The 23083-nt window shown below is 40.7% G+C and overlaps 1 protein-coding gene across 1 annotated transcript in view; it reads left to right on the forward strand.

Moving 5' to 3' along the window:
- The window catches only part of lifr.S (LIF receptor subunit alpha S homeolog), an 86370-nt gene that overhangs the window by 17195 nt on the left and 46092 nt on the right, over positions 1–23083 (forward strand). The window contains exon 2 of the mRNA XM_018244514.2: positions 15293–15455. Within this exon, the coding sequence (XP_018100003.1) occupies positions 15374–15455 (82 nt within the window). The 5' untranslated portion in view covers positions 15293–15373. The remainder of the gene's footprint in view (positions 1–15292; positions 15456–23083) is intronic.

The following is a 23083-nucleotide window of genomic DNA, read 5'->3' on the forward strand; positions in this document are numbered from 1 at the left end:
ACCTGGAGAACTGCCTTCACCCGAAATCTGGAAAGCCCTTTTATAGCTTTCCCCCAAATTAAAGTGGATGCCTCTTTTCCACCTTAAAAGAAGCAATCTTTGCAATATACTTAATTTAGAAATTCAGTGTCGTTTTCATAAAATAAGCATTCTTCTGTCAGCGTTCGTATCCTCGGCCTCACATAGATGCACATTGAAAGCTTCACGGCTGGACGCGGATGGCACAGTGCGAAACGATCAAATACTCTGCATTCCGAAGGGTAGGGAAGCAGAGCAGGGCTGTTATCTATATGTTCATTTATCTTTGAGGCTAACTTCAGCGAGAATCCCCTCCCCACTGCCTTCCTGTTGAAGGGGGTCTTGGTGCGCCGAAAGATTGCTATGTATTTTTATTGTAAGCCAATATAGGTTAGAGTCCTGCAGCGGGTCAGGTACCTGTGGGTTACCCGTAAAAACCTGTGGTACCCTGCGGGTTGCAGGTAGACGTGCAGGTACAGACGCGGGACGCTGGTTCTGCGGGCTTGCAGGTCGGGCCGTGGGTCTTCTCAATAGCGATTTTTTACTCTTTTTTTTCTGATCACGTCTACTTCCGATGATGTCACTTCTGGTTTACAATGACAGCACTTCCTGTTTTACTCCTTTTTTCTGCTCACGCCTACTTTCGATGATGTCACTTCCGGTTTGCAATGACAGCACTTCCTAATTCTTGATGGTCAGCGGTTTGCGGGTCCGGGTTGCAAATAAGCTACTTGCGGGTCCAAGCAGGTAAGAATGTGGGTCCGGGTTGCGGATTGCAGGTTGCGGGTACAGGTTCCAAAAAATGGACCCGCGCATACTTTTTGTATTTGTTTGTTTTTTCATTTGTTATTTTTGCTACTGGCTAACACGGTACCACGGTTTTTGTAGTGTGCAACTTTGAGAGGCAGAGAACACGAATGCTGGCAGAAGAATGCTTCTTTTATAAAAACACCACTGAATTTCTAAATAAAGTATATTGCAAAGATTTTGTTATGATGGAAAAATGTTAACAGCAGGTGGCAGACGGGGTGGTACTTATATAGGAGTGAATTGCTATTATAATAATTGGTAACAGTGAAAAATGGACGTGACGTGGCATTTTTTTATTGGATCCCCATTTACTCGTTGAAATGGCCTTCGGAAAGTCTTCAGAGGACTAATAATTGGGGCCCTTTGGGGGCAGGCACCGCTAACACAATAGTATAGGACCCCATTATTACTCATTGGGGCCCCATTCGCAGCCTTTTTATTAAGGGATAAGTCACATGGTGCAGTTTCATACCTCCCAATTGTACAATTATGGGAACCGTTATCCCATTATCCCATTAACCCATTATCCAGAAAGCTCCGAATTACAGGAAGGTTTCTACCATAAACTCCCATTTTAATAAAAAAAGTATGTAATAAATAGGGATGCACCGAATCCAGGATTTCTGCATATGCAAATTCAGATTCTGTATTCAGCAGAATCTTTTGCAAATGATTCGGGGGTTCGTCCGAATCCAAAATAGTGGATTCGGTGCATCACTGGTAATAAAACAGTGAAAACACAAAATTATGCATTTATTCTGACTTGCACAAGCAGCGTTTAATAAAGATAGAACGTTTTGGCGCTATATAAACAGCATCTAATAATAATAATAATAATAATAATAATTCATTTGATGTGGCTGGAGACAGGAAAATGCTTTTCTGACTGTAGCAATACAAAATAACTAGGGATGCACCGAATCCACTATTTTGGATTCGGCCAAACCTCCTAATCCTTTGAGAAAAATACCGAACCAAATCCTAATTTGAAAATGCAAATTAGGGGTGGGAAGGGGAAACATTTTTTACTTATTTCCTTGTTTTTTGACAAAAATTCTTGCGATTTCAGTGCATTCCCTAAAAAAAAATCCTGTACCCTACGCAGACACCCCCAAGGGAAATGCCCCTAACTTTTTATTTACCTCTCGGTGCAGATTCAGGGATCAGAGTTCACGGCAGCCATCTTCCAGGTTTTCGTGTCTTCTTCCGGCGCTTCGGCAATTTCCATCAATTTCAGCGCATGCTCAGTTTTCGCTCAGAAATTGCTCCAACTGCACTTGCGCCGATTTGCTGGTCTCGTTGTCAGATTACCGAAGACTGGAAGATGGCTGCCGTGAACTCTGATTCCTGAATCTGCACCGAGGGGTAATTAAAAAGTTAGGGGTAGCAGCTAGGCTGGGGGAGGGAGGGGGGTCTACGTAGGGTAGGGTTTTTTTAGTTAAGGGTTGAATTCTCTTTTAAAATGATAGAACGCAGAAAGTTTTAGCACTATATAAATAGCATCTAATAATAATTAATTTGATGCGGCTGGAGACAGGTAAACGCGTTTCTGACGGTAGATCTACCAAAACAACGGCCATTTCTCTCACAAGATGCTAGCAGGATGTGATGTCACTTGAGGGCACAGAATTGGAACGCTCTGCTGTGGGGACAAACCATAATCTGGGCAGGGTGATACCATGTAATTATGCCACTGTGGGTAAGTAAAACAATTCTCATGTTGCTTGAACAACGGCAAAGACTTTTCCAGATACACTCTGTGTACGTGTTGAATCCTGAATAACATAAACAGACTGTACAGCGAGCGTGTTACATGAATGGATCCTTTGTGTGCCAGCGCCAGAGGCAAAGTCCGGGTTACAGGTGGCAGCAGATCTCAGCTGGCAGCTCCCGAAGGCCTAACGTTATTAGCGAAGCTGCAGCAATTAATCACATCGCTTGACATTTATTACAATGGAGGCGGATGATCAGACAATATTTTCCTTCTGAAGTGAAATTAGCTGTAAAGAGATGCTGATGGGCAGATCCAGGAGTCTTTATACAGGTTGCACTGCGAGGAGGCATTGTTGTATTTGTATTTACGTGGTTTTGCATATTACAGTACAGATGTCAGCATTGGTTCCTTGGAGCTCTGGGTTTAATGGCGTTGTTTACCTTTAAATTAACTGTTAGTATGATGTAGTGAGTGATATTCCGAGATTATCTGCAATTTTTTTTTATTTTTTATTATTTGTGGATTTTGAGTTATTTCGATTTTTATTCAGCAGCTCTCCAGTTTGCAGTTTCAGCAATCTAGTTGCTAGGATGTATATCATACCTCCCAACGTTTTGGAAATAAAAGGAGGGACAAAAAAGTTGCGTCACGAAGCGTGGCAAATTTTTTTGCATTTTTGCCGGCCACACCCCCTTATTACCTTGTTTATTTTACAAGATTTGGCAGGTTATGAAAGTTTGAACATATTTCTGTGTTTTGCTAATGAAGGTGAATTGCCCTTTAAGCTGTGAGTCTAACTTCTCCCAAGGGACCTGTTATCTTATATTGTTACAATTACTTATTTGCTTATCTCAAAATTGTTACAAAAGTATCTTATCCGCAGCTGTGGCTGTTCTGGGCTCTCTGCCAAAAGCCAATTAAGTTATAAACTTTTCTTTTTCTGGCTGTTCAGTGCAGAGAAATAGGGAATTCCAGTACAAACGAGGGACTGCGGGTTGAGCTGTCAAAAGAGGGACTGTCCCTCTGAAAACGGGACAGTTGGGAGGTGTGTCTAAATTGCCTTAGCAACCATGCATTGATTCGTATAAGACACTGGAATATAAATAGGAGAGGGCCTGAATAGAAAGATGATGACTAATAAAAAGACTAAATTTGTAGCCTTGCAGAGCATTTGTTTTTAGACGCGGGTCAGTGACCCCCATTTAAAAACTGGAAAGGATCAAAAAGAAGATGGCAAAAATAATTTAAAAACTATAAAAAAAAGAATGAAAGCCAAATGAAAAGTTCCTTAGAATTAGCCGTTCTATAACTTACTAAGAGTTAACGTAAAGGTGAACCACCCGTTTAACGGCAGTCAGGGAACCAGGAGTTGTGTGTTCTCCCTGTGTCTTGTGGATCTGGGGTGTGGGAAGAACCCGGGGTACATATAGGAAACGCACACAGACATCGCGGTATATTTATCAAAGAGTGAAGTTAGAGATCGCCACAGTCCAGTGAAATTCTGAATTTTGAAAGGCGTATTTATCAAAGGATGAACTTTCACTTTCACCCATTCATAAATACTCTTTTAAAAATCCTATAGAAATGAATGGAGAGTGGCAGAATTTCACTGGACTGTGGTGACCTTCAATAAATATACCCCATAATAGAGTTTATATAGTGGATAGTGTTGTGGCTGGAATCAAACCTGAGACTCCAGTGTTACAAGGCACCGATTGATAGCTCCTCCCCTAAACTGCATATTTGCAGTCATCTCTTCGCTGTGCCCTGAGAAACTGTAATTTAACGTGTCTACCAGATGTCCCGGCTGCCTTACAGCAATGTCTTGTTCCTTGGAAGTGTTACAAGTGAGGAAGCTTTGGGGACTTGGGAATTCAATGTTTCCACTAAACAGGCTTTGTACATTTCCTCTGAAAAACACATTCCTGGGCAGAATTAGACCAGTAATTAGTCCTGTGAATAGGAATTCAGAGGATAACTATATTTACATGCAGAAAGCTAGAATTTCCTCTCTTACACATGGCAGGAGGCAATGGAGGATAAATGTACAATGGCTGTTGCTGTGAATTATTATTATCAGATACCCCCAGCTACTTCCTACCCCGGGTCAGTGCTCCAAAATATGTTTTATATATATATATATATATATATGCAGAGGAGGAAGTGGGACAGAATGGAGGCTAAAGTTTAGCCCGAACCTGCTTCCACCTCTGCAGGCACCTTTTTATATACTTGCACAGACCCCGCCCCTTTCGTGATGTCACAGCGGAGAGTGTGCAGGTTTATAAAGAGGGGAACACACTGGGTTAGGGTCAGTGCGGGCTGGGGCACAGCAGATTAGGGTCGGGTTTTTCTTGACCTGCAAATCACTAGTGTCAACCCATGGTAAGAAGTAACAATTGGACTCACTTAGCGGCTTTCCATTCCCTTTAATTAAAGGAGTGGTTAACTTTCCAATTGGTCTTCATTATTTATAAATAATATGAAATTTAGAAATATTTGCTTTCTTCTTCTGACTCTTTCCAGCTTTCAAATGGGGGTCACTGACCCCATCTAAAAACAAATGCTGTGTAATGGTGGCCATACACGTAGAGATCCGCTCGTTTGGCGAAATCGAGGATCTCTCCCCAATATGCCCACATTGAGCTGGTTGATCCAATCGTGGGCCATACGACCCAACGAACGGATCATAATTCAGGCAATAGGGGTGGTCAGATCACCGGACCACATTAACAAACAGGTGCGGCTGCGATCTAACGGGATTTTTAACCCTGCCCAATTGACATCTGGCCGACTTTCGTGCAGATATTGATCAGGGAAACCCGTCTGAGGGACCCAACGCACGGGCCGATAAGCTGCCGACTCGGTCTGTCAGAAGCTTTTTTCGGCCATGAATGGCCATATATATCGTTTTTGCTACTTTTCATTAATCATCTTTCTGCTCAGAGCTCTCCTATTCATATTCCAGTCTCCCATTCAAATCAGTGCATGGTTGCTAGGGTAACTTGGACCCTAGCAACCAGACTGCAGAAATTGCAAAGAGAGCTGGAGAGCTGCTGAAAAATAAACCAAATAACTCAAAAACCACAAATAATAAAAAAAAAATTAAAACCAATTGCAAATTGTCTCAGAATCTCTCTCTCTAGTTAACTCTAGGGTGAAAAACCCATTTAATGTATATTGCGTAGAACTACATTTTCCTTCATTTGGCAAGAAAAACAGTTTCTGGGTTGAGTTATCCTTTTAATTCTGCCAGGCAGCTTTTATAATGCACTTGGGCATGTACTAATATGACGTTTCCTGTTGAATAAACTAAATTTATTAGGTTTATTATTAATTAGGTTTGTTGACCTTTGTCCTTGGTTTATTTAGCAGCCGCAGATGTAGAATTGGAGCCAAGCTTGGTGCCCATCTGTTGCTCTCTCTCAGATTGTGAGGCTTCCTTGCCGAGTGCTTTGGTACATTGTGTTAAACAAATGAATCCCCAGGATGTTGCTGCTGTGCGAGTCATTGTCTGGATGTCTGCTTGTCTAAATAAGCAACGTAATAATGCAGAATGTGGGAAACGCAGGGATACTAATTCATGCACTTTAGGGTAAGGGCACACGGGCAGATTCGGGGAGATTAGTCATCCCGGCGACAAATCGCCTCTTCTTCGGGGCGACAATCTCCCCGAACTGCCTTTCCCTACCCTTCCCCGGGGTATAATGAAAAATCGTCAGCGGGATGGCAGTCGCGGCACTTCGTTTTCCAAAGTTGCCCTAAGTGAGGCAACTTCAGGCGAAGGCAGTTCGGGGAGATTGTCGCCCGAAGAAGAGGAGATTTGTCGCCGGGGTGACTAATCTCCCCTTATCTGCCCGTGTGGCCTTACCCTTGGAGTAGGATTACATGGATGTTTTTGGCACAATCCAACGCGCTGCGACAAAACGATTGCGACAAAAATAAGGTAAGTGAATGCATTGTCGCATGGTGTCACATCGTTGATCCGACGCAACACGACTGTTGGATGCAGACGCTGCACTCTGTGTCTGCATCCGACAGTCGTGTCGCGTCGCGTCGGATCAACACTATGGTACCATGCGACAATGCATTCACTTACCTTATTTTTGTAAGTCGCATGCGTTTTGTCGCAGCGCATCGGATCGCGCCGAAAACATCCATGTAGTCCTACCCTTAGAGAATTTCCTGCTGCCATTGTGTTTAGAAGCTTTTTTTTGTTTTATAATCAGTCCGATTTATTATCAGTTACATATATTGCGGGCAGTCACACGCCATGTTTTGGGCTCTGTTTCAATGAGATGCCTATTAACACTGTCTTTTTTTCCAATGGCTTTGTGGCTTGATGGGCAGAAGGTTTCTGGCCAAAAGATCTGTGGACTATTAGATCAGCGATTAAAAAAGAGGGGCAGTAAATAAACCTAAAAGAAATGGTACAGGTATGGGACCTGTTAACCAGAATGCTCCTGATAATGTCTCATTCCATAATTTGGATCTTCATACCTTAAGTCTACTAGAAAATCATGTAAACATTAAATAAACCCAATAGGCTGGTTTTGCCTCCAATAAGGATTAATTATATCTTAGTTGGGATCAAGTACAAGCTACTGTTTTATTATTACAGAGAAATGGGAAATCATTTTTAAAAATTTGGATTATTTGGATAAAATTGAGTTTATAGGAGATCGCCATTCCGTATTTCTGAGCTTTCTGGATGACGGTTTTCCGGATAACGGATCCCCTTCCTGTATTTTAATTTAAAAAAATTCCAAAACTAACGAGATTTATCTTACACCTACTGCTACTCCTGTAATTAGCTGAGTAAAACTGGCCATTAACTGAGCATCCTTCCAAACAAGCTGATCTTTTCCCAGTATTATGAAAAATTACAAATACAAAATGCAATTAAAGGAAAACTATACCCCTCAAACAATGTAGGTCTCTATAAAAATATATTGCATAAAACAGCTCATATGTAAAACTGCCATTTTAAAAAATAAGGGCCGCCCCAGTTTGGTAAGATTCTTTAATATGCCACTTCATTTGATCTAAAATCTGTTGCTTAAATATTCATTTTGGGGGTAAAGTTTTCCTTTACCCTTAATGTGGTCTGCACTCAAAGGGATTTTTAAGCCCACCCAATTGATATCTAGGTGATTTTGTGCCAGATATTGGCCGCGGAGGCTCGTCTGATGACCCAATACATCAGCAGATGAGTTGTTGACCCATAAATTAGGGACCACATACAAAAGATTTTATTACTTCAAAAATACAAACTGCATAATAGAAAAAGCCCTATGCGTTTAACCCATAAAGGGGGGAAAAAGGCATAAAAAAGGGCAACCTCTTTTTATGCTTTTATTCTGGAAGTAAATAGATGGGGGTTTACCTAGGTGTAGTATGGTGGCTTGTCAATTTTTTTGATCATAACTTTGTAGCTAAAAATCCTATTTTTCCCAAATTATGCTCACTTGCACAGATGCTGAATAGTGAAAAAGGGAAGTAGAGAATGTACATTGATCAACCCCGTCTCTTTATAAGCTTGTAGCTAATTTGGCCAGATCAGTTCCACATTTATTATACGTTTATAATACACAAAAGCCATGAATATACTATAAATGATATCCTTATAAACGGTGAGTTCTGATGTCATCAGTTATAAACGGTGAGTTCTGATGTCATCAGTTATAAACGGTGAGTTCTGATGTCATTTCTGTCACATGACTCACTAAAATGTGTGTATTATAATAAATAAAGTACCCCCAGTTGCAAAATATGAGGATATTAGAAGTTACCTCGGAGTTCCATGACCTGTATAAAAACACTCGGCCTTCAGCCTCATATTTTTATATGGTCATGAAACTCCTCGATAACATATAATATCCAGTGGTGTCGATTGGTGGACATTAAAAAAAATCCGTATTTTTTTCTTTAAAAAAACTTTGAATCGCATTCGATCAAATGCACTCTTACTTCAATTCGTACGATTTGAATTCAATCGAAAAGGGACCTATTCGATCGAAAACTGACCGATTTCTTAGATTTTGTGGTAATTTCGATTGGTCTTTTTTAATTCGAATTTCGAAGTTATGGGAGTCCAATTTTCAATTGGTTTTTTTATTATTTAAGGTTTTTGAGTTTTATATAGCTTTTTATTCAGCAGCTCTTCAATTTGCATTATGAAAAATCTGGTTGCTAGGGTTCAAATTACCCTAGTAACCATGCATTGATTTGAATAAGAGACTGGAAAATGAATAGGAGAGGACTTTACTAGAAAGATGAGAAATAAAAATTAGCAATAACGATACATTTGTAGCCTTACAGAGCATTTGCTTTTTAGATGGGGTCAGTGACGCCCATGTGAAAGCTGGAAAGAGTCAGAGGGAAAAGGCAAATAATTGTAAAACTATAAAAAATAAATAATGAAAACCAATGTAAAAGTTGCTTATAATTGGCCATTCTATTACATATTAAAAGTTTACTTAAAGGTGAACCACCCCATTAAAAGGCAATTTCTGCTTCATTAGCAAAACTGTTATAACAAATAAAGCATGGCCCTAAAATTCCCAGAAATGTGTTCAAACTTTCTTAAAGGTGAAGGAAAGGCTAAAATTAAGTAAGTTTTATCAGAAAGGTCTATATAAATACACTAGTAAAACCTCAAAATGATGTTGCTCTGAGTCCTCTGTCAAAAGAAACACCACATTTCTTTCCTTCCATTGTGTACTCATGGGCTTCTGTATCAGACTTCCTGTTTTCAGCTTAAACCTCCAGGGCTAGGGCTTGAGCATGCTCAGTTTGCTTCTCTCCCCCTCCCTCCTTCCCTCCCTGCTGTAATCTGAGCCCAGAGCCATGAGTGAGCAGGGAGAGACTCAGGCAGGAAGTGATGTCACAGCAAGCTAATATGGCAGCTGCTATCCTAAACAAACAGAGAGTGTCTCTAAAGCTGTTTACTCGGGTATGGTAACGCATTTTACAGAATAAATAGTGTTATAGCTTGTACTATTGTGGCCAATCTATTGGCAATAAACTAGCTTTCCTCTCCTTTTAATTGTTGGGAGGTATGTTAGCTCTCAAAACAAAGTTGATTGAGGGACAGGTCCGATTGCCCTCTTGCAGGCAAAGTGAACAGCAGAGGTAGTTTTGGGTGGACAATGCCTTGTTTTTCAATCCAGCATTGGTTTGTGTGTGCCTGTAGCAAGTAAATTGTCGGATGCTCCTGTAGCCCTGCGGGACGGACATTATTGATGTGGACGTAAATAAACGTTCCGGCACATTCACATGATTAGTCTAGTAAAGAGTCTCTCCAGGATATTTACAAGGATATTAAATGATTAATTGTCGCTGTAGCCCGTGCTTGTTAACTGTTTATTACCTAGTCTAGTTAGTCTTCATTACTTGTGTGTCTATATCAGTGGAAAAGTTTGCTCTTAAATTATCTTTGGTCGTGATGCAGCCAAGGGGGGGTCTCAGCATCACTGCAGCTGGATGTGTTTTTTGTGGGTTTGGGAATAATTTGTTCCCTACACAGGGAAACTTCTAATGTTATCCGGTTGCACGGGTCGCTTATTTTTAATCTATTCTGTAAAATACAAGGGGGACATACTAAAAGTATTTTTATTTTTACATTAACTGTACATTGTTCACCCACTCGCTGGGCCATACCGGGTCGATAGGTTCATATGGCAGAGACTTATTGGAACTAACGTAACTATTATCAACGGGGGCCTGGGTGCAGGCAGAGCAGCGATCGCACTTCTGGTAGTTACACCCCTGTTTATTGGCCAAGGACTGCATCAATGTGCCAACCTGGTTCTTGCCCCGCAGGATTCTCAAACCTTACTAGTAGATATCCCCAATTGCCCGTACACAGGCAACATCTGCATCTTACATTGCTTACATTGGCCCATATATGGCCAGCCTTATGTACACTAAAGGCCCTCATACAGGGGCCGATAAAAAATTACGGACAGACCTAGTTGTCAGCTTATTGGCCCATGTGTCGGGCCCTCCGACGGCCTTCCCCAAATCGACATTTAGCCGAAAGTTGCCCAGATGTCGATCAGGCAGGGCTAAAAATCCCGTTGGATTGTGGCCACATCTATTCGTTGATGCGGTCCCGCGATCCGGCTGCCCGTATTGGCTGCATTATTATCCGATCGTTAGGCCCTGGGGCCCACGATCGGAACAGCTCAATATCGCCCACTTCAATGTGGGCACATCAGGGAGAAATCCACACGTTTGGCGATCTCTACATGTATGGCCTCCTTTAGACACACTTTTTGCTTTACTCCTAGTAGTCACATCTATTACTATAGTAATCTGAACACGTTGGTGGTTATTTATTGAAGTCTGAATGCCAAAAACTCTAGAAATTTGATTTTTTTTTTCCATTCTAACCAGCGGGAAGGCAGTTCGGGGAGATTTGTCCCTGAAGAAGAGGAGATTTGTCACCGGGCGACTAATCTCCCCGAATCGCAGCTTGTCTCTGCCCTAAGGAGTAGGCAGCATTGAACTTGCAGTGTTTTATACTTGCATGTGCCAAGCTTTAATAATGATTTGTTGCTCAATAACCAGACAAATGCAGATACTGTGACTACGAGATGTTTATCTGTAGATCTGCCCGTGCGTCGGCAGAGTTCATGGCTTCTAGTAATTGCTACAAGACAAACAGAAATATCTATTTGTACGATGGAGATTGCACAATTCATTGCCGATTCTGCATAAACAACCCCCGCCTTGTGCATTTTTTGATTGTGTATATTCCCCCAGCAGTACTAACAACGGTAGCCATGTAAACCCAATAATTCAGTTTTCCCATAATGAAAGATATGATTCAGGCTTCAGAGTATATATACATTTCAAAGATGCACTGCTTTTTGAAGTGATTTTTTAAATGTTATTGAAAGCAGTATTTGTTTTTGTTTACCTGTTTCTGCACTGCTGGACCTGTCTCTTGAAACAATGTAGCAAAAGTCAGCTTGGGAATCCAAATGTCCTTCCATTTGCTGATATCCAGAATGCTGGCGACCTGGGGCTTTCCGGATAACGGATCTTTCTGTAATGTGGATCTTCATACCTAAAGTCTACTAGAAAATCATATAAACATTAAAGGGGACCCCTCACCCAAAAAAAATATTCAAAATCCTATTTTATCACATTAGTCAAGCAAAATAAAATTTAATTACACTATATCATTTATTTGAATCTTGTTTCCTTCAGTCTGGGAATTCATAATTATAGCAAGCAGGCAGGAGCCATTTTGTGGACACTGTTATTAAAGGGATCCTGTCATCGGAAAACATGTTTTTTTCAAAATGCATCAGTTAATAGTGCTACTCCAGCAGAATTCTGCACTGAAATCCAGTGGCGTAACTAGATGTTACTGGGCCCCACAAAAAAATACATTTTAGGGCCCCCAAAAATCCAGAGGTTGTCCTGATTAGCAATATATAATGAAATTGCTCATTAATTAGGGCTTAAGGCTTAATTGGGCCCCCTATACCTCATGGGCCCCCCTGCAACTGCAGGGGCTGCTTCCTCTGTAGTTACGCCCCTGCTGAAATCCATTTCTCAAAAGAGCAAACATATTTTTTTATATTTAATTTTGAAATCTGACATGGGGCTAGACATATTGTCAATTTCCCAGCTGCCCCTGGTCATGAGACTTGTGCCTGCACTTTAGGAGAGAAATGCTTTCTGGCAGGCTGCTGTTTTTCCTTTTCAATGTAACTGAATGTGTCTCAGTGAGACATGGGTTTTTACTATTGAGTGTTGTTCTTAGATCTACCAGGCAGCTGTTATCTTGTGTTAGGGAGCTGCTATCTGGTTACCTTCCCATTGTTCTTTTGTTTGGCTGCTGGGGGTGGAAAGCGAGGGGTGATATCACTCCAACTTGCAGTAAAGAGTGATTGAAGTTTATCAGGCACAAGTAGCATGACTTGGGGCAGCTGGGAAATTGACACTATGTCTTGCCCCATGTCAGATTTCAAAATTGAATATCAAAAAATCTGTTTGCTCTTTTGAGAAATGGACTTCAGTGAAGAATTCTGCTGGAGCAGCACTTTTAACTGATTCATTTTGAAAAAAAAATTTTTTCCCATGGCAGTATCCCTTTAAGACAAGCCTTGCATCATCTCAGAAACTTGTTTGTGCACCAGAATGGGGGACCTGATGTCCATCCCCATGCCCTGGTTACACAATTAAACTGTGGGGAGAGCAGAGACATCTAGGAAGTGCTGAATGGAAAGTGAAAGTAATTGTCTGCCCCGCCTCTAGGCCTAAGGCATAGAGGAGGGGCAGACAGTATTTGATTGACAGCTGAGATTTTTAAATGAGCTTACAACAGCTATGAATGCTTTAATTAGAAATTAGATTTCATGTTTAATTTGAAAAGGACTTTTATTATACAGCTTTTTGTGTCTCGGCGACAGGGTCCACTTTAAATAAACGCAATAGGCTGGTTTTGCTTCCAATAAGGATTAATTATATCTTAGTTGGGATCAATTACAAGATTCTGTTTTATTATTACAGAGAAAAAGGAAATCCTTTTTAAAAATTTGGATTGTTTGGATAAAATGGAGTCTATGGGAGACGACCTTTCCACAATTCGGAACTTTCTGGATAATGGGTTTCTGGATAATGCATCCCATACCTGTAATTTGTTCACTGGAATGCGCTGTTTCATTAGTTTACAGTCTGGATTATTTATTGAAGGAGCTTGTACGGCTGCTCTCATTGAAATGCATGAGCAAAAGCAGTGGCGTAACTAGACATTATGGGGGCCCCACAGCAAATTATTTTTCAGCCCCCAAAATGTTTAGAGGTTGATTTGTTTTACCTTTATTAATTGAAATCTGTATATGAATTAGGGCCTCATGGGGCCCCTATACTTCCTGGGCCCCCCTGCAGCCTCAGGGTCTGCTTCCTCTATAGTTCTGCCCCTGAGCACAAGTATGTGTGATGAACTTTGTTCAGTAGCTTTCAAGTTTTGTATTTAGCAGTTATCTGGTTTCTATGGTCTTAGTTACCCTAGCAACCAAGCAAAAGTTGGAATGAGGAATATGAATAGAATGACAAAGAAAGATATATTATAAAAAGTAACAATAAAATTGTATCCTCACAGAGCAATCGTTTTTGCCTGCCAGGGTCAGTGACCCCATTTGAAATCTGGAAAGATTCAGAAGAGGAAGGCAAACAATTAAAAATAAGCTAAAATAAATAATCAATTGCAAAGTTGCTAGAAACAGGTCATTCTATAACATACTACCTGAAGGTGAACCACTGCTATGATTTTTAGCAGAGTGGTATGGTATAGTAATCTAAATTACAGAAAGATCCCTTATTCAGAAAACCCCAGGTCCCAAGCATTCTGCATAATAAATTCTACACCTGTCATATCTTTTTCCATTTGTTAAAGGACTAACTACCGTATATACTCGCGTATAAGCCGAGTTTTTCAGCACCCAAAATGTGCTGAAAAACTTGACCTCGGCTTATACGCGGGTCAGCTAATAAGCCCGCACATACCGTAGCCAGTCCCTCACCGGCCGCAGATACGAGGCTCCCGTGGCCCCAACACACCTCCCTCTCCCATAGCGCATCGGGAGACGTAGCGCAGCTCCTCCGTCTGGTGCAGAAGATGCAGCTGATATCAAAGTTCTGATCTACAGTCGCTCCTGCTTCTGTCGACATCTTCCAGTACTTAAGGTCTAGCTCACAGCGTCGCGTATTGTCACCAAACCTACTTGTGCCACTTCCCTGTCACCGGCTTGTATATACAACCTAGTCCTGTCTCTTACTTCTCCTCTTCCCCTACCCCGCCTAGGGAACATCCCCTTGCGGCTCTACGTCCTCCCTCTGTGACGTAGGCAAGATGGCGCTGCCCTGTAAGACCGGTGCTGCGTTTAAGAAGTATTTGTTGCTGCTGGCGCAAGAGAACTGCGAATTTCGCCTGCCGGTAAGGCTGTAGGCTACGTTTCGGCAGTTTCTTTGTCGTACCAAGAGTTTTACGGGGAAAGGCAAAGCTGGCAGAAATGCTAAGCATGGCTTCCATTCACTGGGCAACATGCGGGTTTCACAGCTATTGTGTCACTGTTCTACATAATGAGTTTAATTCCTAGATCGCTTATGTTTTATGTGTAGGTGATGTAGTTCTTAAATCAACAATGTCCAGTCTCTGGGTCCTCAACCTCCTATGTAAATTCCTGAAGTTCTCCTACTGCCTTAGTACATTTGCACGCTCTGCTTCAATTAACAGTCGACTGCGTGCACGAAGAATAGTTAGTTACCACATTTACCGGTACCGTATATTCAATTTTGAAATCTGACATGGGGCCCCTAGGCTTATACACGAGTCAATAAATTTTTCGAGTTTTCTTAGGTAAATTAGGTACCTCGGCTTATACACGGGTCGGCTTATACACGAGTATATACGGTATTGCTAATCAGAAAGTGAAAGTCAAACTGAACCTATAAATATCAGATAACTCCCAGCAGCTGTGTGATGGGAGGAATCTGATCTGTGAATGAACTTTGGCCGTATGTGGCTTGAGTTTTTGTGCTCACTGATCTGCTGAAAGCAAATGATGTATTGAGGAAAAAATGTCTGAAACGTCTATTCCCATGGGGATGCTGGGATTTGTAGTTTAGTAACATCTGGACACCATAGAAGGTGCCAGCGATGGTTAATATTATAATTTTGTTTTTCTCATAAGCAATATTAATGTGAAGCATATTTTTTTCCAATTGTAGGCATTTTCTATTGGGTGGGAGATGAGGCTTTCTGTCTGACATAAGCTCTGGCAGCTGCAGGGAGACCGACTTGATAGGAGAATGAAGAATAAGCTGCATTGTTGTCTTCTCCTTGCTGTGGTTTTCTGCTGGGTGCCAAGTCCCTCCAAGAGTCAAGAACAAGGTAAATACACCCTACTCATCCTACTTGGGTTGCTCTTTTGCTTCTTTCCAAAAATGCAAAATGTTAGATTTCAGGATGAAAAACATCAACATGTTTGTGTTTCAGTTTGGACAGGTGGACAATGCTCTAACTTCTACCTCTATTGTTCTGAATGGTATTCTTCTGACTGCTATAGTGGGAGTGCATGTGTGGTCCCCCTCCCCTCTTCAAAGCTGGATTTTAAAGGAGAAGTGATCCCTAATTCAATGGGGGGTGCACCCCCCAGTCCACCATCGGGGATGGTGCTTTTTTTTATTAGAAAGGAGCATTCGCTCTAGGGAAAAAATATAGCTTCCACTGGGGTGGTAGCAGTTATAGTAGGGAAATGTGGTTGCAATAGTAGCAGTGGAATAATAGTCTCTGGGAAGGGAGTGTGACTGTGGGATAGCAGGTATAGTAGGGAGAGATGGTGCCTATAGTAACAGTGGGATAATAGTCTCTGGGAAGGGAGTGCGACTGTGGGATAGCAGGTATAGTAGGGAGAGATGGTGCCTATAGTAACAGTGGGATAATAGTCTCTGGGAAGGGAGTGTGACTGTGGGATAGCAGGTATAGTAGGGAGAGATGGTGCCTATAGTAACAGTGGATAATAGTCTCTGGGAAGGGAGTGTGACTGTGGGATAGCAGGTATAGTAGGGAGAGATGGTGTCTATAGTAACAGTGGGATAATAGTCTCTGGGAAGGGAGTGTGACTGTGGGATAGCAGGTATAGTAGGGAGAGATGGTGCCTATAGTAACAGTGGGATAATAGTCTCTGGGAAGGGAGTGCGACTGTGGGATAGCAGGTATAGTAGGGAGAGATGGTGCCTATAGTAACAGTGGGATAATAGTCTCTGGGAAGGGAGTGTGACTGTGGGATAGCAGGTATAGTAGGGAGAGATGGTGCCTATAGTAACAGTGGGATAATAGTCTCTGGGAAGGGAGTGTGACTGTGGGATAGCAGGTATAGTAGGGAGAGATGGTGCCTATAGTAACATGTGGATAATAGTCTCTGGGAAGGGAGTGTGACTGTGGGATAGCAGGTATAGTAGGGAGAGATGGTGCCTATAGTAACAGTGGGATAATAGTCTCTGGGAAGGGAGTGTGACTGTGGGATAGCAGGTATAGTAGGGAGAGATGATGCCTATAGTAACAGTGGATAATAGTCTCTGGGAAGGGAGTGTGACTGTGGGATAGCAGGTATAGTAGGGAGAGACAGTGCCTATAGTAACAGTGGGATAATTTTCTCTGGGAAGACACAAGGTTTAAATTGGGTATTTGTTGCACTGGATGCATCTTTGTAAAGCAAATTGAAATAATTTGCAGCTGGTTAATAGTAGATTTGTCTATTTGGAAGCCATCTGTTTCTGCTCAGAAGTCTCTGCTTAGTGTGACCGCAAAGGAAGAAAATCTGTTCGGCTGTAGGGACTTATTACTGATCGGCAACACATGGAATTAGAATGAAAAACAACCATTAAAGTAAAAAATTAAAATCAGTGCCGGTAAATCTGCACTTAGGTAAATGGGAAAGTATCGAGCACAGGAAAGTGGTTGCCATCATCATAAATCCATTGTGGTTAATAAACCCCTGTTTTATTGGCAGGCAGGGAGGGACAAATGCTCTGAACAACCACTCAGCATTATGGGACAAATGCTCTGAACAACCACTCAGCATTATGGGAGTTGTAGTTTAACAGCGGAAGGCAATAATGGTGGCAGCGAATTTTTGGCGAAATGGGTCAAATTCGCCCATCCCCACTAGCCACCATTCCAGAATCCCAGTGCCCTAAATGACAAGTAAATGGCTCACAAGAGCCCGGACATGATTGTGTGTTAGCACAGATTAACTTTTTTAATAAAGTTATTTTCTTGCATTCCAGTTTAATCCTCAATTGCAATCACTTTCAACATACTCATTGCAGTATAAACATTTAGTCACACACATTCCATTAGAAAAGCCATAAATCAATGTGAATCAGTTCTCTGCTTCTGCCAGTTCAAAAATAGACCTTGTTCCAAGATCAAATGGGAACGTTCCTAGATTTACATGTTAGTGCGAAGACACACACAGCTACTAGTAGCAGCTACTTGTTACGGCTACAAAATAGACAATAGTGATATTTGGCTATGCTAAGACTCTACGTATGTTATAGCAGAGACAATTCTCAGTATTGTCTACGGCAGGGTATTTTTTGGCATTTTGTAGCTGCTACTAGTAGCTCTGTGTGACTTCACCCTTAAATTATTTGTGTTATTGTTATTTGTGGGTCAGTAAGTTTAATATGTATAACATGCAATATGTAGTAAAGGTATGGGATCTGGGATGGGATGGGGTTTTCCGGATTACGGATATTTCCTTCATTTAAGTCTACTAGAAAATCATGTAAACATTAAATAAACCCAATAGGCTGGATTTGATTCCAATAAGGATTAATTATATCTTAGTTGGGATCAAGTACAAGCTACTGTTTTATTATTACAGAGGAAAAAGAATTTTTAAAAATATGGATTATTTGGATATTATGGAGTCTATGGGAGGCGGCATTTCCCTAATTTGGAGCTTTCTGGATAATAGGTTTCCAGATAATGGATCCCATACCTGTATTGAGAAGGGTTAAAGAAACATTAAAGGTTGAATTACTAAAGTGTCAGCCCAGACTGTATCTATAACCTTGTTATGTGCTAAGGGACCTAAACTGAATTATGCTGAATGATTTCCATCAGAAATATGGGGCTCCATGCTCCCTACTAATCAGGGCTCTTTCATACCCCATTGGGGCTTGTGATATTCAGCCTCTACCAACCTGTAATTCCTGAACTGTGCCCCTGCCAACTAAGTAAAGTGGGGCCCAAATTTACCTACAAAGCCTCGCTGCTGTATCAGAAGCCACCACCCAAGTGCTTCTTTGTTTAAAGAAAGAAAGAGGCTGCTCTGATTTTCTTCTGGTTAGGAAAAAATAGAAGCCCCTCAAATCTTTCCTAAGACGCCTGTTCCTAAGCCTATCAGAACAGGCCTCTTCCTTTTTCCTGACAACTTTCTTGACTACTTGGTGGTCAGAAAGTGGCTCAGAAAATGACCGGCAGGTGTCGCTGTTGTAGCAAAATTGATTCAAGGGCTTGTTCACCAAGTTGTTTTCAGATATCACCAGAAATAATGACTTTTTGCAATTACTTTCTATTTTCTGTTTCACCATTTTTCTAATATATAAGTGTAAAGTGTCTATTTTTCACCTTCTAAAGCAGCTCTGAGAGGGGGGGGGGTCGCTGACCCTGTAAACTGTTCTAAATTGATACATTTAGTTGATACATTTCTTACCTTTTTCCCTGCTGAGCGGAATCTCTGAGTTTCATTACAGGCAGTTGTTAGAATTGATACAATAGTTACTAATACTCCACAGATGCTGCTGAGAAATGTATTAACTAAATGTTGCAAAATTGTAACAGTTTAGAGTCTGCGCCTGAATTACCACCAGAGAGACACGACATTAAACTTTAAACTTAGATTTTGGAAAAACAGTAAAAAATAAATAATGGAAAGTAATTGAAAAAAAGTATTATTCCTGGGGAACAATCTGAAAAAACTGAACTGAAAAAAGTGTTTGGAAGGTGAACAACCCCTTTCAAATAGCACCCTCATCAATTTTACATTCACTTATTTTTAAAGGGCATGTAAAGGCAAAAAAATAAAATCCCATTTTTACTTTCTTTAATGAAAAAGAAACCTATCTCCAATATACTTAAATTAAAAAATGTGTACCGTTTTTATAAGAAACCGGACTGTATGCAGTGAAATTCTTCCTTCATTTACTGCTGTGGATAGGAATTGTCAGACGGTCTCTAACTGCTGAGCAGGGAAACAATTATACTTATGAACAGCAGGGGGAGCCCCCGCCTTACTTCCCAGCCATGCAGAACTCAAGCAGCTTTGTTTATGACGATCCCTAAGCAGCCCAGACCACACTGAGCATGTGCACAGTCTTAGTCTTGCAAAGATGTTTAACAAAGTTACAAGATGGTGACCCCCTGTAGCCAACTTTGAAAGCATAAATTATTTATATGATTAGGCTTGTGGTGCAGTAAGTTCAAGTTTATATTTAGTATACAAAATAAAGCATTTCTAGCCTTATTCTATTTTAGACTTTAGATGCCCTTTAAGGTTTACTTATCCTTTAATGAATGAAACAGTCATTCTGAACGTCTTTCCATTATAAATGGATTTTACATACCAGGGGTTTTCAAGTGATTTGTAAATATAATTGCTGAATGCAGTATTTTTTTTCTTTTATCCCTTACTATTCTTTGGTTCTGACTCTTGAAATCATGTAGCAGCATCCCGTTCTCTTCCAGGCCTGTTTAATAGCTGGTTGCTGCTACATTGTTTCAGGAGGAAGAACCAGGAATGCGGACAATGTAGCAACCAGACAGACGCTGCTTCGATATCATTCAATAACATTTACAAATAGCTTCAATTAAAAATGTTTACATTGTAATGGAAAGCTGCCCGAGAATGACGTTTTGTTCCATTATTGGGTAGACATTGGGGGAATTCACAAAGGTGGTGATATTGAGACAAAATAAAAGTGGAGATAAAAATTTCATTTTTCACTCTAAATTCACAAACGTCTATCTCCACTTTTGTGAATTTGTCTTTTAAACAGACAGTTTTCAGATTTTGTCTTCCTCACAGCATTTTAACGACATTTTTTCAGAATTTGTCTTTGGTTACACCAGTCAGTCATCCATTAAATTGGAATTTCCGACGAGGGGTTTATTTTACCTAGGAAAATTTACATCCCTTTTTCAGTATAACCCGGGATTTCTAAATCTGCCTACATGTTTGTGTAATTCCACGTCTGTAACAAGATATAGGGGTCTAAATACAAAGTTATGTTATTTTGCAAAATATAGGGATTTGTATCAGAAATATGTTTTATTGTCTTAAGTCTCAGTGCTGCTAAAACTAAAAAATTGCCTGGAAAGCTTTACTTTTCCTTTAGATTTATATGGTATAGTCGCTCAAATTGCTAATATTGCCTCATTCATTAAGATAAAACTAGTAAAATAACGTTGCTTCAAAACTTTTTACATAAAAAAATTGAATAAAATACACTTTTTTAAATGTAATCGGTGTTTTACTTTTTTTGTAAATGAGACTTTTACACCTATAGGGTTAAGCTGTCCATAGACGCACAGATCCTATCGTACGAATCGAGGATTCGTACGATTTTTGGATTGTGTGTGGAGAGTGCCGACATCTTTCGTCCGGCGGGGATTGGTCGATCGGACAGGTTTGATTTTGACCCGACCGATCCCGCCGGAGCCCATTGCACATCGTAATCGGATTGTTCGGCCATACGGCCGAACGTTCAGATTACCCCCCGATATAGCCATGTTCGATGTCGCCAAACGAGCAGATCTTTGTGTCTATGGCCACCTTTAGACACAAACTTGTGCCCTGACTATAAAATGTTAATCCCTATTAATATGATCATAATTACCCAGTGGGGCACCTACAGGAGGTGTGAAGTGAAGATTGGCTGAACCAAAGCAGAGCAGATTAGTTTAGAATTGATCTGACTCATGGGGAAGAGTTATACTGAGCTTTACTCCATTTTTAAAATGTTGTGTAAAATGTTGTTTGAAAAGACAAATTGTCTTTCTTTCACTAAAAAATTAAAAGTGGCGGTTGAGTCGAAATTTAGGCGGATTTCTGTTTGTGAATATGGAGAAAGTATTTTCCAGTTTACCCCCACTTTTACTCCAAAAATGGGCTCTCTCCACTTTTATGAATCCTCCCAATGTCTTGTTATGGGCACTGCAGCAAGTCTTTGTTGGACTTAAGTGGCTAATATCTGAGATTCAGCAATAGCAGGAGGCAGTGGTTTGGACTCCTCTGGCTTTTAACCCTTTCCCTGCCAGCCGTTTTGTACTAGATGCGAACATCTACTGCCAAGCAGTTTTTAGACATTTTGTACTCTTTCACTTTAAGGGCCTTTCTTGGGGTGGTCTTTTAGTTTACCCAGTATAACAATATATTGTTTTTTTCAGGACAGCCTGAACTTTCAAAATATGCAAGAATTTTGGTGTAATTCTACTTCTGTAAAAAAATATAGGCTTCTAAGTGTCTAATAAAATGAAAAAAATCACGTTTCACAAAGAACAATCACATATATCAGAAACATCATTTATTTTATGTACAAGAACACAGCTGATTTGGAAAGGTCTATGCCTCCTGAATGCGGCAATACCAAATATATATAGTTTTATGGAGATTTCTCACTTGTATAGATCAAAATCTACAAGCAGTACACAACCAAATTTCCAAAGCAACACTCCCCAAACGGCATACTTCTGATTTCAAGGCCAAACATTCCACTAAGAATAGGTTTACCCTAGAAAACTACCCATTATTAGAAAGAACAGATTCTGGTGAATCAAAAATGGGTAAATATATCTTTGTACTCCAAACTACAAAGTTGCAATTGTTTCCTAAAGTTATAATGTTTTATAGAAATTGGTGAATTTTTCGAAAAATGACTTCAAAGCTTCCACTCTACAGCATCATATCTCCCACTCATCATTAGGTATCAATGTAACACACCCCAAATATGAAAGCCTGGGGTTCACTGAACAGTGTGATGCCCAATATGTATAGGTGTACCTAAACATGTGGTGTATAGGGGCCCTAAAATGTAGACACCCCATTTGAGTTATCTGTTCTGTAATGCCAGATACTGCAAAATCAACACATTTACATAGATTGGGGGGGGGGGCAAAGTTAGAAAAAAGTACGTTCACCCCAGAAAACCATATATTTTCGGAAAGTACACATTCCCCTGAATCCAAATTGGGTATACATGTCTTTCTACTCCAAAGCACCAAGCTGCAAAACTTTCCTAAGTTAGGCAATTTTAGGGACATTTTCAAAAATCACCTCAAAACATCCACCATGCAGCATCGTATTTCCCACATACTATTGAGTATCAAGATAAATCACCCCAAATATGAAAGCCTGGGGTCCTCTGAACAGTTTTATGCCCAATATGTATAGGTGTACCCAAGCACGTGGCATATAGGGGCCCCAAAATGAAGACACCCATATGGTCTGTCATTTCAGTTGCTGCAAAATCAACACATTTACATCGTTTTGGGGGGCGGCAAAGGTAGAAAAAAGTACGTTCACCCCAGAAAACCATATATTTCTGGAAAGTACACATTCCCCCGAATCCAAATTGGGTATGCATGTCTTTCTACTCCAAAGCACCAAGCTGCAAAACTTTCCTAAGTTTGGCAATTTTAGGGACATTTTCAAACATCCCCTCAAACCATCAACCCTGCCACATCGTATGTACCACATACGATTGAGCATCAAGATAGATCACCCCAAATATGAAAGCCTGGGGTCCGCTGAACAGTTTGATGCCCAATATGTATAGGTGTACCTAAGCATGTAGCATATAAGGGCCCCAAAATGAAGACCCCATATGGTCTGTCATTTCAGGTGCTGCAAAATCAACACATTTACATCGTTTTGGGGTGGGCAAAGATAGAAAAAAATACGTTCACCCCAGAAAACCATATATTTTCAGAAAGTACACATTCCCCCGAAT

Source organism: Xenopus laevis, chromosome 1S (assembly GCF_017654675.1).
Source record: "Xenopus laevis strain J_2021 chromosome 1S, Xenopus_laevis_v10.1, whole genome shotgun sequence".
NCBI lineage: Eukaryota > Metazoa > Chordata > Amphibia > Anura > Pipidae > Xenopus > Xenopus laevis.